At 36.3% G+C, this 14,134-nt stretch overlaps 1 protein-coding gene across 1 annotated transcript in view; it reads left to right on the top strand.

Moving 5' to 3' along the window:
* Positions 1 to 13,181, top strand: part of LOC150106918 (transcription termination factor 3, mitochondrial-like) — a 44,563-nt gene extending 31,382 nt beyond the window's left edge. Inside the window, exon 4 of the mRNA XM_090392821.1 lies at positions 12,828 to 13,181. Coding sequence (XP_090248947.1) covers positions 12,828 to 13,105 — 278 coding nt within the window. The 3' untranslated portion in view covers positions 13,106 to 13,181. The remainder of the gene's footprint in view (positions 1 to 12,827) is intronic.
* The last annotated feature ends 953 nt before the right edge of the window (positions 13,182 to 14,134 follow it).

The raw sequence follows: 14,134 nt of genomic DNA, 5'->3' as shown, positions 1-14,134 counted from the left end.
TTCTCTTCATGTGAATTTGCACATATTTATGTTGAAACACGGTGTTAGTAATGACAAATCCATTTCCTGAGTAGAAGTCAAGTAAATACTTATCATTATTTATTACCTTTGCCCATTTTCTCCAAATTTTCTCAAAATGTTGTTATATATACCTGGTGGGATTCATTTCTTACTCTGCTGTTCAGGTCTCCAACAAGGACCACTTTTTCCATTTTCTTTATGCCAGCTGATGACTCTTCTAATGACAAAAAATTCCTCCACTTCTTCCTTAGAAGAACCTTTTGTGGGACCATAAGTACAAATAAGTTTCATTGTCCATCTTCCCATTTTTATATTCAGGCAATGACAATCAAGGAAAAGAAGGAGTAGCCATAGTATTCAACACTAAATACGAGGCTAATGTTCTTGAATGGCAGGCAATTTCAAGTAGAGTGATGTGGGCAAATATCAGAATGGGGAAAACTGGACAGTGAGACTTATTTGTGCCTATGGTCCCACAGAAGATTCTCCTAAGGTAGAAGTGGAGAAATTTTTTGAGGCTTTAGCAAAAGCAACTGACACAATGAAAAATAAAAAGTTGGTCCATGTTGGGGATCTAAATAGCAAAGTAGGAAATGATTGTCAGACATACAAAAATATTTTGGGAAAATTTGGAGAAAAGAGCAAAGCTAATAATAATGGCAAATACTTGTTGGATTTCTGCTCAGGACATGGACTGGTTATTACTAACACCATGTTCCAATATGAAAATGTGCACAAATTCACATGGATAGAAGAGGCAAGGAATAAGAAAAGTTTCATTGACTATATTATTGTTGATAGTGATGTTTTCTCTCTTGTGCAGGACATTAGAGTGTACAGAAGATTTGAAATTGGAAGTGATCACCATTTAGTCTTAAACAGGATAAAATTGAATTTCATATTGAAAAGAATAACATGTAAGAAAGTTTTAAAATGAATAAAAGTTGAGCAGCTCTCAGATGTGAACTGTAGACTAAAATATACAAACATTATTCAAGAAAAAATGAAAGAGTTTGAGAACAGGAATCAAACCTTGGAGATTCAGTGGCAAGCTCTGAAGAAAACATTGATTGATTCTGCCAGAGAGGCATGTGGTGAAGTTGTCTGCAAGGAGATAGAAAAATCAGAACTCTCTGGTGGACACAGGAAGTTAAAGAGGCAGTGAAGGAAAAGAAGAAAGCATATCAAAAGCTCCTGCAAATAAGTCAGCTTGTGCTCTTAGAGAATACAGAGACAAATGTAAAGAAAGCTAAACACTGTGTAAAACTAGCTAAACAAAAGTCATGGGAAGACTTTGGTAAGAGCATAGAAAATGAATATCAAGAAGGTGGCAAGATATTCTGGAAGTTGTTGAAGAAGACTCTTTCCTCTCAGAAATGGGAGGAAGGAGTGCTGTAAAAGGAATTAGAGATGATAAAGGTGATATGAAAACTGGAGAAAAAAGATATCCTTGAAGTATGGAGTAATGACTTCGAAAAATTGCTAAATGAAACTAGCGGTGATGACAGCACAGTGAATAAAAAAACACTGACCAGGCATACATACAGTCAGGAATACATATCTATGCTTGAAGTAGAAAAAGCCGTCAAAAGTCTGAAATGTGGAAAGGCAGCTGGAGTAGATGATATTAGACCAGAAATGCTCAAGTATGGAGGTATAAAAGTTTTACAGTGGCTATATTGCATAGTTCAGAGGGCCTGGACAGAAGGATGAATTCCAGATGATTGGAGTATAGCTCTCATAGTATCCATATATAAAAAAGGGAAATAAAACTGATTGTGAGAATTACAGAGGTATTTCTCTACTGAGTATTCCTGGTAAGATTTATTATTACTATTACTATTACTATTATTACGGGCAACTCCAGGGAGTCATAGACTCATCGAGGGAGGCCCCAAATCATATTCATCACAACTATTTGACATTCATACAGTATATATCATACCTCGCCTTAAACTCATTCACTGTTACAGCATCCACCACAGACACAGGGAGCGCATTCCACTCATTCACTACTCTAAAAGTAAAGAACCCAGCTCTAACACCTTTACTAACCACACTTTTGCCCAGTTTCCATGGATGTCCCCTAGTTCTCCCACAACCAGCCCTGTTCTCAAAAATATCTTCTGAATTAATTTTATAGAAACCCTTCAGTAATTGAATGTCTCAATCATATCTCCCCTCCTCTGCCTATCAACCAATTTTTGCAACCCACAAATCCTCAACCTGTTCTTATACGGTTCATTCCACAGACCTGCTATCATCTTGGTCACTCACCTCTGGATCCTCTCCACCTCCTCCCCATCAAGAAGAAACCTAGGTGACCAAATCTGAGCACAGTAGTCTAGATGGGGTTTTATCAAGGCTCAATACAGAGGAACAATAACCTGCTTGTCAACGTATTCTTCAGCAACCAAGTGATTTGATGAGCTGATTTGGCCACTTTTGCAATGTGTCCCCTAAATTTCAATTCCTTATCTACCAACACTCCTAAATCTCGTGCCTCATCAATTTCCTGGAGCACGGTTCCACCAATGCAGTAAACTGCCGCCAATCTTTTCACCCCAAAATGCATAACCTTACATTTTGCCACATTAAACTGACATCCATTCTCCTTAGCCCAGACCTCCAATCTATCCAAATCATCCTGCAAAATTTTGACGTCATCTGCATTCACTATTGCCCTACCCACCTGGATGATATACTCTTGCAAAGTGCTCGCTCAGTAATTCCACAATATTGACTGATTCGGTTACCTCCCTACCCTCAGCATTTTTTAAGATCATTCTACCATGAGCATTTTTCCTTTTACTTGCAACATATTGAAAAAACTGTTTGGGATTCTCTTTAGCCTGCGTGGCCAATTTCCTTTCGTAATCTGCTTTTGCTTTTCTTACCACCCTTGTTACCATCCTGGCCTGAGCTTTATACTGTTCCTGCGCCTGGTCACCCTTCTCCTTAAATTCCCTCCACAATTGTTTCTTTTTTTGCAGCTCAAGCTTAATAGTGTTATTCATCCATTTAACCCCTACTTCATTTATTATTTGGACTCTTGGTATACAGTCAACCATTGCCTCCTGCAAACAGTTCTTAACCACCTCCCATGCACTATCAACATCCAGCCCTTGCAGTTTTACATGCCATGGCATTGAGCCAAGCACATACCTAAGCTTGTGATACTTACCAGCCCGGTAATTCCACATGTACCCTGTCTTAATTGTAAATTCGACTCCTTTAGCCACTTCCCAAGTCATGACCTTATGGTCACTCTCACCAATTGGTGGCAACATGGTCATGTTCGTTACAGCCACATTCTCGGTTGCAATTACTAGGTCCAGCACTCTCTGCCCCCTGGTATTTTCCAATACATGTTGCCGTAGATAGTTGTCCCTTAATAACTGCATAAAATCCAATTCCTTCCTCCCATGTGCCCTCTCCTCTTTCCAGTCAATGTTACCATAATTGAAATCACCCATAATAATTACCCTCCTTCCACTCATTTCTTCTATTTGCTTATGCATACTATCCTCACCATCCACTCCATCACCCGGTCTATAGCAGCACCCAATTGTATATTTTGTTCTGCTGGATTCTATCTCACACCAAACAGCCTCAAATGTGCTTTTTTCCCCATCATGCAGTTCAACTTCTATACTCCTTCGCTGAAGATCATCAGCTATCATCAATAACACTCCTCCCCCCTTTTTATTCACCCTGTCACTCCTGAACACGCTATACCCGTCGCATTCAATCCCAAAATTTATGCATATACTTGAGAAACGGTTGAGAAGGATTGTGGAAGAGAAGCTTGGTGAGGAACAAGCTGGATTCAGGCCAAATAGAGGCTGTCAGGATCAGATATTCACTTTATGACAAATAGTTGAAAAGTCATGGGAATATAACAAAGATCTGTATTTAAGTTTTGTAGATCTTGAAAAAGCATATAACGAGGTGCCAAGAGAGAAGCTATTCAAAACGTTACAGTTGTATGGCGTCAGTAGATCATTATATCAAGCAATAATTCATTTTTATTTGAGTTGTAAGCAGTTAGAATTGAAGGAAGTACAGGGAGATTATTTAATGTTAAATCTGGTGTCAGACAAGGATGCACATTATCACCTCTGTTATTCATTATCTATATGGATTACATTATGAAGGAAAGTGGTATTAAACCTGATATCAAAATTGGAGATGTTAATGTCAGCTCCTTGCTTTATGCAGATGATGTTATACAGTCATCCCTCGACTTACGTCTGTGATCCCATAAGGGAATAAATAACATTTTCGACTATACTTTCGAACAAGATGCGAATGTAAGCTAAAGCATGCACAGTGGCAACCTGAGTCGGCACGTGTCTTCAACCGTTCCTCTGTTGATTTTGTGTTTATCGTTAAATATTTCGCGATATTTTGTGCAACATCGCTCCTGCACACCCAATTAAAAAGCTTAGTGAAGAATCACAGAAAAAGTTCCGAGTAATTGATCCTGAAACGAAGTTTCAAGTTATAAAGCAACATGAAGCTGGTAAGCCTGTCAATGTGATCACATATGACTTCGGATGGTCTCTTTCTACAGTGATGGCCATTTTAAAAAATAAGGATAAAATTGTAGAGGCTGTGGAAGGATCTGCTTCCATTAAATCGATGAGAGTGATGAAGCAAAGACAAGGTTCTATGAGTGATATGGAGAAGCTACTTGCATCATGCATAGAGTACCTGAACCAAATGCGATTGTCCCTTAGCACTGTGACCATAACCGCCAAGGAACTAAGTCTCTTCAACACGTCGAAAGAGAAAGCAGGGCCCGATTATGACTACGAATTCAATACTTCTTCCGGTTGGTTCATGAAATTCAAGCAGCATTTTGTGCTCATAATGTGAAAATGTATGGGAATCTGCTTAGGCTGCCAAGGAGTTTGTGTAGGATAAAATTATTACGTAGGAAAACTATTTGCCCCAGCAAATATTTAATATGGATGAGACGTCCTTGTTTCGGAAAAAAATGTCCGAGCGGACATTCATCCACAAAAAGCTACAATCTATACCTAATTTTAAAGCTCTTAATGCCCGTATTACAATTCTGTTATGGGTAATGTGGGTGGATATAAACTGAAACCCTTTGTGATATGGCACAGTGAGAATCCACGAATCTTCAAAAACATTAGGAAGCATACTCCCAGTTCATTATCGGAGCAATAAGAAGTCGTGGGATGACTCAAAAGTTGTTTGAGGATGCCTTAATCAACTGTTATGCAAGTGAAATGGAAAGTTATTGTGTGAAAGAAAATTAGAATTTAAAATTTTATTAATTCTAGATAATGCTCCAGGTCATCAGTCTTAAAGCGGTGATCTTCACCAACTTCATGGTCATGTTTTTCCCTCCAAACACTACTTCATTGATCCACCCGATGAATCAGGGAGTTCTTTCAGTGTTTAAGGTTTATTATCTACGGAGAACTTTTTCACCAGCCATTTCTGCTACTGAAGGAAATGACCAGACTCTCATGTAATTCTGGAATGCATTCAATATTTATTATGCTATTAAAAATATTGCTGTGGCTTGGGATGAAATGACCTCTGAATGTATGAGTGGCATATGGACATAGACATTTAAAAGGTTTGTGCATGATTTTGGAAGTTTGTAGAGTGAGCCTAGCAAACAATCTGAATCTCGAAGTGAATGATGACAACATAATTAAACTCATAGAAAGTCCCCCACCCCCACCCCCCACGAAGAGTTGACCAATGAAGGATTGGTCGAACTGGAGGGACAACTGTTGCAGAAGAGGAAAAACGAAAAAAGGAAGAGGGAAAATAGAAACAGGAAAAGGTAGTTAAACAATGTACAGTGAAGGGTCTTGTAGAAATGTTCTTTGGAGTTAGCGATGTTCTCAAAATGGACCCCAATGTTGAATGCTACTTAATAGAAACGAAAGTACATGATGCATTTGCTTGCTATGAACAAATTTATGATGAAAAGAAGAAGAGAAATAAACAAAGCACATTGGACATTTTCATCATAAAAACAAAGGCTATACCAGAAGAGTGACAGCCTGGTCCTTCACACAGGGAAGGTAATGAAGATGTGATTGTGGAGGAAGATTTGGATGATTATTCTCCTGTTTTATAGTGGCAGTAACACATAGTACAGTTTTATAATAAGGTTTAAAAATTAAAATGGCAATATATATTAGGGTTAAGTCCCTAACCCCTATTGATTTAATGTATCAACTTACGTCCTGCTGGATGGAACGGAACCCGGACGTAAGTCGAGGGATGACTGTACTTCTAAATAAATCCACTACGAGTCTGCAAGATTCCCTGACTAAATTGAATAACTGTTGTGATAGATATGGTATGAAGGTCAGCAATAACAAGACAAAGATAATGAAAATAGGCAGAAGCATGGAAGATATCAACTGCATTGTGAATGGAGACCCTATAGAACAAGTAAAACATTTCAGCTACTTACGCACGATTTTTAGTGAAGATGGTAAACTAAATATGGAAATAGACAATAGAATCAACAAAACTTGTATGGCAGGAAGTCAACTGAATAAATTTACATGGAATAAAAGATAATTTAGTCAAAACACTAAATTAGCTGTATACAAGACAATGTTCAAACCAGTTTTAACTTATGGATCTGAGAGCTGGGTCAGAAGTAAAACACTTGACCAGAGACAGCAGATATGAGAGTCCTGAGAAAGATTAGGGGCATGAACAGATGGCATCAATGTCAATATATTAGGAAAGAACTTGACATTGTCAGCATCCAGGAATGTGTTAGTAGAGCTAATCTCAGGTGGTATGGTCACTTAAACAGAATGGGCGAGGAAAGATTAGCCGAACAAGTGTTCTCTGCCCAGGTTGGCAAGAAAAAGACCCAGAGGAAGGCCAAGATATAGGTGGATTGATATGGTAAAAAGGACCTTAGAAAATAGATATATAAATATAAGATCTGACAATGTTGTAGCTTTGACAAGTAACAGATTGATTTGGCAGAAAATTGTAGGTAGGAAGTTATCATATCCTGTATGATGATCTTCCCATTTTGAACTTTGTCCACATAACCCTACTTGAAACTGCCTTCCAATCAAGAAGTTTATCTTCATGTTTGGTGTTGATTGTAAGCATGTGTGTGTATACACACACACAAGCTTACAACATTGTGATGGGGTCATTCCTAGTGAAATCATTGGGAGCAGGGGTAGAGAAGCTGCATAATTTTGGATTTTAAAAGCTAGTAATTTTGCCAATCCTGGCCTTTAAATAGATTTCTTTTTTAAAGATTTTTCCTAGATATATTAAATAAGGTGGGCAATTTTATTTGGTGAATCCTCAGAATTTTCACAATTACAGAGGATTTTAAAATTAATCACAGTTTATTTCCAGTTGCTCAATTTCTGATTTTTACTGCAATATTAATGCTCATCGTGTGTAATTTTTTTTTAATTTCTTATTTGCCTTTTTCAGACAATTTTTTTTTTAAATATGGTAGTCATTGATATAGGTGTTTCCTAATTTGTACCCTACTCTACTCCTTGCTGGCCTTGGGGGAAATACACAAGCCTGAGTTTTTTGCATGTAGTAGAATATGAATGCTTCAAATCACCTTCATTTTTTCAGAGGTGAGTTAAAAAAAAAAGACTTCAGTTTGCAAAAAAATTTGAGCAGACTTCCCACTGACAGTACTTGTTCTTTCATTCTTCCTCTCTTTTTTTTTCCCCCTTTCCCATATTCTTTGCTCTATTTCTTTTTTTTTATTCTCCAGACCACCACTAGAACCTTATGTCTTGCTGCTTGGATGCAATCTGTGGACATCAAATTCTGTTGGTGTGATTGCACTGCTTTGGTTGTGGATGATCCATCTCACCAAAGATTAGGTTCGTGGACTTGTGTGCAGTTGTCATTATTGCAGGTTTCAGGGCTTGGTGTTATGGCATTACAGCATATATGGAAAGATTGATGTCCATTTTAGGTGTGAGTGGGGGGGATCTTGCAAGGTCTCAACCATGTTCAGAAATTATAGCAAATAAGAACAAGAAACAGAAAATATCAGAAACATATGCTTGTATACCATTGCTAATTGAAATATCCAGTTTGAAAATGTCAGTAACTCTATTCAGGTGATATTCTTAGGGTTAAGTAACACCCTCCCCTAAAAAAAAAAAATACTTGCATAGAAGAAGGGAGAGGAATTTTCCCTACCAATTATTCTAGGTAATACTTACGCAACATACTGGAGAAGGTGCTAAAAATACTGTGTAAGAGACACTTGAGGGAGAATTGGATTCAGGCTAAACTGGTGTTGTCAGGACCAGATTTTTACTTTATTATATATATATATATATATATATATATATATAGTTGAGAATATAACAAGGATCTTTTTTGTATTTCTGGAAAAACATATGTAAAGTGTTAAGAGAAAACCTGTTTAAATACTGTAGTATAAATAGGACATTTAATGTAAAATCAGGTATGAACATGGATGCATACTGCCTACTGTTCATCTATATCAGTGGTATCTTTCTCACCCCCCCACACACATTTGTCACAGTAGGTTCTGCTATAAAATGTATTCACCATATATGCAATCAGATATCAAATTCTTTTTTCTTTTTGAAAGAGGGATCATTTTTATATGGGTGAATATCAATGGTAGTAATTTTTGTAATAAAAATTACTGCCATTGATATTCCATATACTACCATTTTTGTATTATTATTACATACAAATATAAATTATATTTGTACGTAATAAAACCTACAAATATTTTAATTCACAGTATTCTATGTTCTCTCTTTTAAAAAAGAAAATCATATGTAACACTTGTATCATTAATGTGATAATTAGCATTGTTTTCTGGAAATCAGATTTAAATTTGGCATGGAATTAGGTAGTAAGCATAGTGTAGAGAGCCATGGCTACCTCAAGTGAGCATTCAAAATGATACAGCCCACGACCAGCAACAATGGCAGACCCACTAGTAATAAAACTGTAGGTCTGCCATTATTTTTATATGCAAAATTTTCATATAGATATGAAATATATATATACACAAATGGACAAAATCAGCAATAAAAGGCCAAACTAGCTAGCATCTTCAGAGCACAAATATATTTGTTAGTGCACAAGACACCTAATCAGGTCATTGCAGCAACAGTTCAGATTATAATGGAAAGAGAATTTATTCATATAATGTTAGAGATCTTAAATGTTTTATCCAGGTTAGGAGGAAGAATACTTCACAGTTGATAATGACTAAAATAGTTTCTCAAACTCGTAGTGACTTCTATATGGAAGATGACCAGCATTGTTGCTTCCATGTAGTCCTGTATGAAGAGGTATTCAAAACCCAGTTCTTTTGTTCTTGACTTACCATAATGTAGCGTTTGGAGTTAGACGTTAACAGATCTTTCTCTGTTAATGGGATCACAAAACTATTTCCATTCCTCTATATATATATATATATATATACACACACACACACACACACACACACACACACACACATATACAAGGTATATTTGAAAAGATAGCCAAAGCATGTAACAAATTTAATCTCCATACACATTAAATAAATATACATGGTGGGATTCAAGCCTATAGCTCGTTGGTTAGAAGGCAGATACACTAACTGTTTGGCAAACCTGGCCAGCTTTACCCACATTTGTCCTCTTGTTGCCAACCTCAAATGATATCCAGTTTTGCTGATGACAATACACTCCACTCCTTCATTCGAAAAATCTTGCAATACTCAAATGATTCACGATCTATAATCAGTGCCTTAAACAAATTCCCAAGTGGAGGGAAGATAACAAATTTCATTGCTATCAAAACACCATCCCGTCTTATTACTTTTTTCTTCTTGGGCTGTGACATACACTACTTATCTCCCACACCAATCCTAACTCCTTATATATATATATACACACACACACACACACTGCTCAGAAAGAAGTCGACGGACACCCCTATGGGCAAGGTGCATCATGCCACGTAACAAGTCACGTGTTTGTGGTCGGTATTAATTGGAGGAGAGATGACTGTGAGAAGAGAACTAATGGAGTTTGAAAGAGGCATTGTGATAGGATGCCATGTTGCAGACTTATCTGTTCAGCAAATAGTATACAAATTAGGCCATCCCAAGTCAACAGTCATTGATACCATACAGAGATGGAAGCACAGGGAGTCAACTGTAAGTGTTATGCAGTGGATGATCCACCACACTCACCGAAAGTGACCGTCGGGGTGCTACAAAAATATGCAAAAACAACTCGTTGACTGATATGTTAAATGCAGAGTTCTGGGCATCGACTAGAACATGCACAAAATCAGATCTGCATAAAAAACATTCAGAACCAAGCTCACAACATGGATTTCCATGGTATATGCAAGTCCCCACATTGCTTGAAACAAGATGCAGCAACATCTTCAGTGGTGCAAAGAGCATGTACAGTGGGACATGGAAGCTTGGAAAGCTATGTTATGGAGCAACAAATCATGCTACACCCTCTACTGAGCAGATGGACAGTTAGGGTGTGATGAATGCTTCTTACCAGAGTGCATAACTCCAACAAAGAAATTGGGAGGTGGTGGTATGGTCCTGGACTTTTGTGGTATCTTGGAGTTGTGTTGAACTCCAAGAAGTATCTGAACATTCTGGACAGAGCAATGCTTCCTATGTGGCATTTCTACAGAACTGACCATTTTCTCTTTCAGCAAGACAATGCACTGTGTCATAAGGCTGCATATATATATATGTAGACATGAATTTCACCACACTTGACTGGCCTCCACAGAGCCTTAATCTCAACCCTGTTGAACATGTCACACTATGATGTCTGTTAACTTCTTTCCAAGCACTGTGTGTGTTCATACACCCACACAATTCCTTTTACCAATTTGTATATCTGATACCCCCCCCCATTTCTCCAAAATATTTCTTGGATCTATCCAGATGATTAGATCTGTGCATTAGTGGCATCGTGGCTTATGCAACCCGTACTACAAAATTCACATCAGTTTGACCATATGATTGCATTTTTATCATGTATGAAAGTTTTAAAAATGTATAGCACATCGGTGCTCATCTTAATTGGTCCAATGCATTTAATTATGGAATACTTTAATTTATCAATTAATTGTAAGCAAATCTGCACAGTGGGGACAACGTGTTTTATGATATTGTATATTAGAAAACAATAATGAAGGCAAATGCTATATTTGAATTACTCAAAGGTGTAAAATTTGGGAGAGGAGGACGAGGCTTACCTCCTTAGACTACAATACTGTTTCCCATTGTAAATATGGGCAACATGATTATAAATTTATTGAAAATTATATATAAATACTTGCCTACCACATCAGTTTGCACTTTGCAGACGCAAAACAGATTAAACTCAGAAAACAAAAACAGCAACTCATGACAAACGACAACTGAATGTTCAATTGGCTTGATTGACACAATAATCAATCACAGCTTAGCTTTTAGGTGCTGTTGTTTCAGAGCTTACCCTACTTTGGTGTCTTCTGAGCAGCTTAAAATTACTAGAATGCTAAGAATTTGACCCACTGCACTATCTGTACATCATTTCAAAGGTGTATGTATTTTGAACACACACACACCTGGGCTATTAACGTGAATGTGATGCAATGTTTATGCGTCAAAAAGTGTTCTCTTCATGAAGTAGTAATATATTGTGTTTACTTTAAATGCAAAAATATATCTGTGATATCCTGTGGATGAGCACCACACACCCGGAATATTTGCACCTGCTGTGCACGTTTCTTTTTCCCAGATGCACCGTATAACTTTTGTTTCTGTTAGCACTGAATTAGCATTCCCCACTTGTCTAAATCAAATTCAGAACAAATTTGACACACTTTGTATTGTGTAGATATATGGAGGGAGGGGGGGGAGAAGCAGAGAATGCTGAGGGTTTTTAAGTTAGTCATCTTTCCAGATTCTATTTCCTGTAGATGAGTATCATAGATATTGTAGTGTGGCATTAGAAACAATGCTGTGGAGTAGTCTTTTCCTGGATGTGGATATATTGACAGTATGATGTAGTGCAATTGTGAGGATGTCATATTTGCTCTTCAGCTGGAAAGACCTAGGTGCAAATCCCATGTTTATAATTTCTAATTTTAAAAAGTTCTATAAAGGATTCTAGCTGAATAAGCCAGACTTGCATGGTTCATGATTTTCCTTCTTGGAAGCTTGAGTTTTCATCCTACTGAAAAAGTAATATGTTGACTGCCCTTGTAGCTCCAGTTGGAATTCAAATCTAACTCAGCCATTCTGTGGCTGAAAGGAGAATTATTGTTTTAGTGGGATGCTTAATTCTTCTGATTTAGTATTAGTTCTAAAATGGCATTACAAAACCGAATATCTAGTATTATGTCATAGCATTTTAATGTATAAGAAAATTGGTTTTTATTTTAGTAATAGGATGTATATGGTAGTATGGAGTATTTTCTTTTAGGTGTTTTTTTTCCTTTCTTAACAAGTAATTTCCAAAAAACTAGATAATACTCATTGTATTAAAAGGTTCGACTTCATTATTTAAGTTTTTTGACATTAGTTCTACATTGGCACCAGAATAGTTAACGTAATGCTGTTTGTGACAGGGTTGGTCACAATTTAAAACTGGATTTAATTTTAAGTTTAATATAGCATATATACTCCCATTGCATAAATGCATTTGCTACAGCCAGCTACTATTAATGTTGTAATATGAATTTATTATTAAAGATACTTTTTTTATTTTTGAAAGTGAGTAATTTGATTATTTCAGATCATACTAATCGCATTGAAAGATTTGACTTCATTCACAATACAATGAAGATACCTCACGAACAAATTGTGAATTTTCCTGGAGCTCTGATGTCAAGGCAGTTTATCCTGAAACAGCGTCATTACTATCTGCAACACCTTGATAAAGCACAGTATAATCCTACATTACCTGGTTACATTTCTCTCAGAGCTTTGGTTTCTGGGAATGACTCTTACTTTTGCGAAAATGTTACAAGAACTTCTGTGATGCATTTCAACCAATTTCTGAAGACACTTTGAAAGGGCAAGCTATTAAGAATTGTATGTTGTGCATATTTTTTTTTAAATATGTAAATAAAGTGATGTACAGAGTGCAGCAGTTAAACAGCAATTATTACATGCATCCAAATATATAAAGTTCTTTGATATGAAACATGTTAATTATTCATTTCAAAGTTTCACTTCATCCATGAGACACAAAACCTGTTTTCTGAAGTATTTTTTGTCTGATATCAATGCAATGATAAAATATGACATCATACAGAATGAAATCTGTGGTCTCCAGTCTTAAATAAGCAAGTGCTTTATTTTTAACCCAACTCTCAGATCTGTAACTTAAAACTGGTTTGAAGACTATTTTGTACACTGCTAGTTTAGTGTTTGGGCCAATTTTTTCCTTTATTCCATAGCTGGCCATACCAGATTTGTTTATTCTTTCTGTCGATTTCCAAAATTTAATTTGCCATCTTCACTAAACACTGTCTAAATAGCTGGAATATTTTATTTTACTCATCGTATAGGTTCCTCTATTGAAAATGCAGCTGAAGTTTTCTATCTTTTTGCCTATTTTCATGCCAAATTTGTTACAGCATGTTTTTAGAAATACATCATCTGCATAAAGCAGAGCTAAGTTTCATCCCAGATTTTATTTTTTTTTGCCTTATATTATCTACTCCAGCTTCCTTTTCACATTTTTAATGATTTTTTCTACTTCAAGTATTGATATATCTTCCTGTTGAAAATTTTCTGCTACTATTCTGTCACTGTTTTGTTTAAGTCTTTCAAAGTAATTACTCCAAACATCCATATCAGTTTTCATTACATCTTTGATTTTTTTTGTCTGGGATGGCTTCTTTTTTGGGTCTTGTTTTTCAGCTTTTTCATTTTTTTCTTCAATGTTTGTATGGCCAAGTATACAGTTTACCTTGTAAACACTACAACTTTAATTATTTTCAAAACTTTTTTTATTCTACTTAAAACTAAGTGATGGTCACTTACAATTTCAAATAATCTAGACACTTGTATCTAGATTATTTGAATATGTTGATA

Source organism: Typopeltis vanoorti, chromosome 5, assembly GCF_054136105.1.
Source record: "Typopeltis vanoorti isolate ZY-2024b chromosome 5, IOZ_Tvanoo_1.0, whole genome shotgun sequence".
NCBI classification, from domain to species: domain Eukaryota; kingdom Metazoa; phylum Arthropoda; class Arachnida; order Uropygi; family Thelyphonidae; genus Typopeltis; species Typopeltis vanoorti.
Note: the sequence above shows the minus strand (reverse complement) of the source record. Positions and strands in the feature narration are given on the sequence as shown.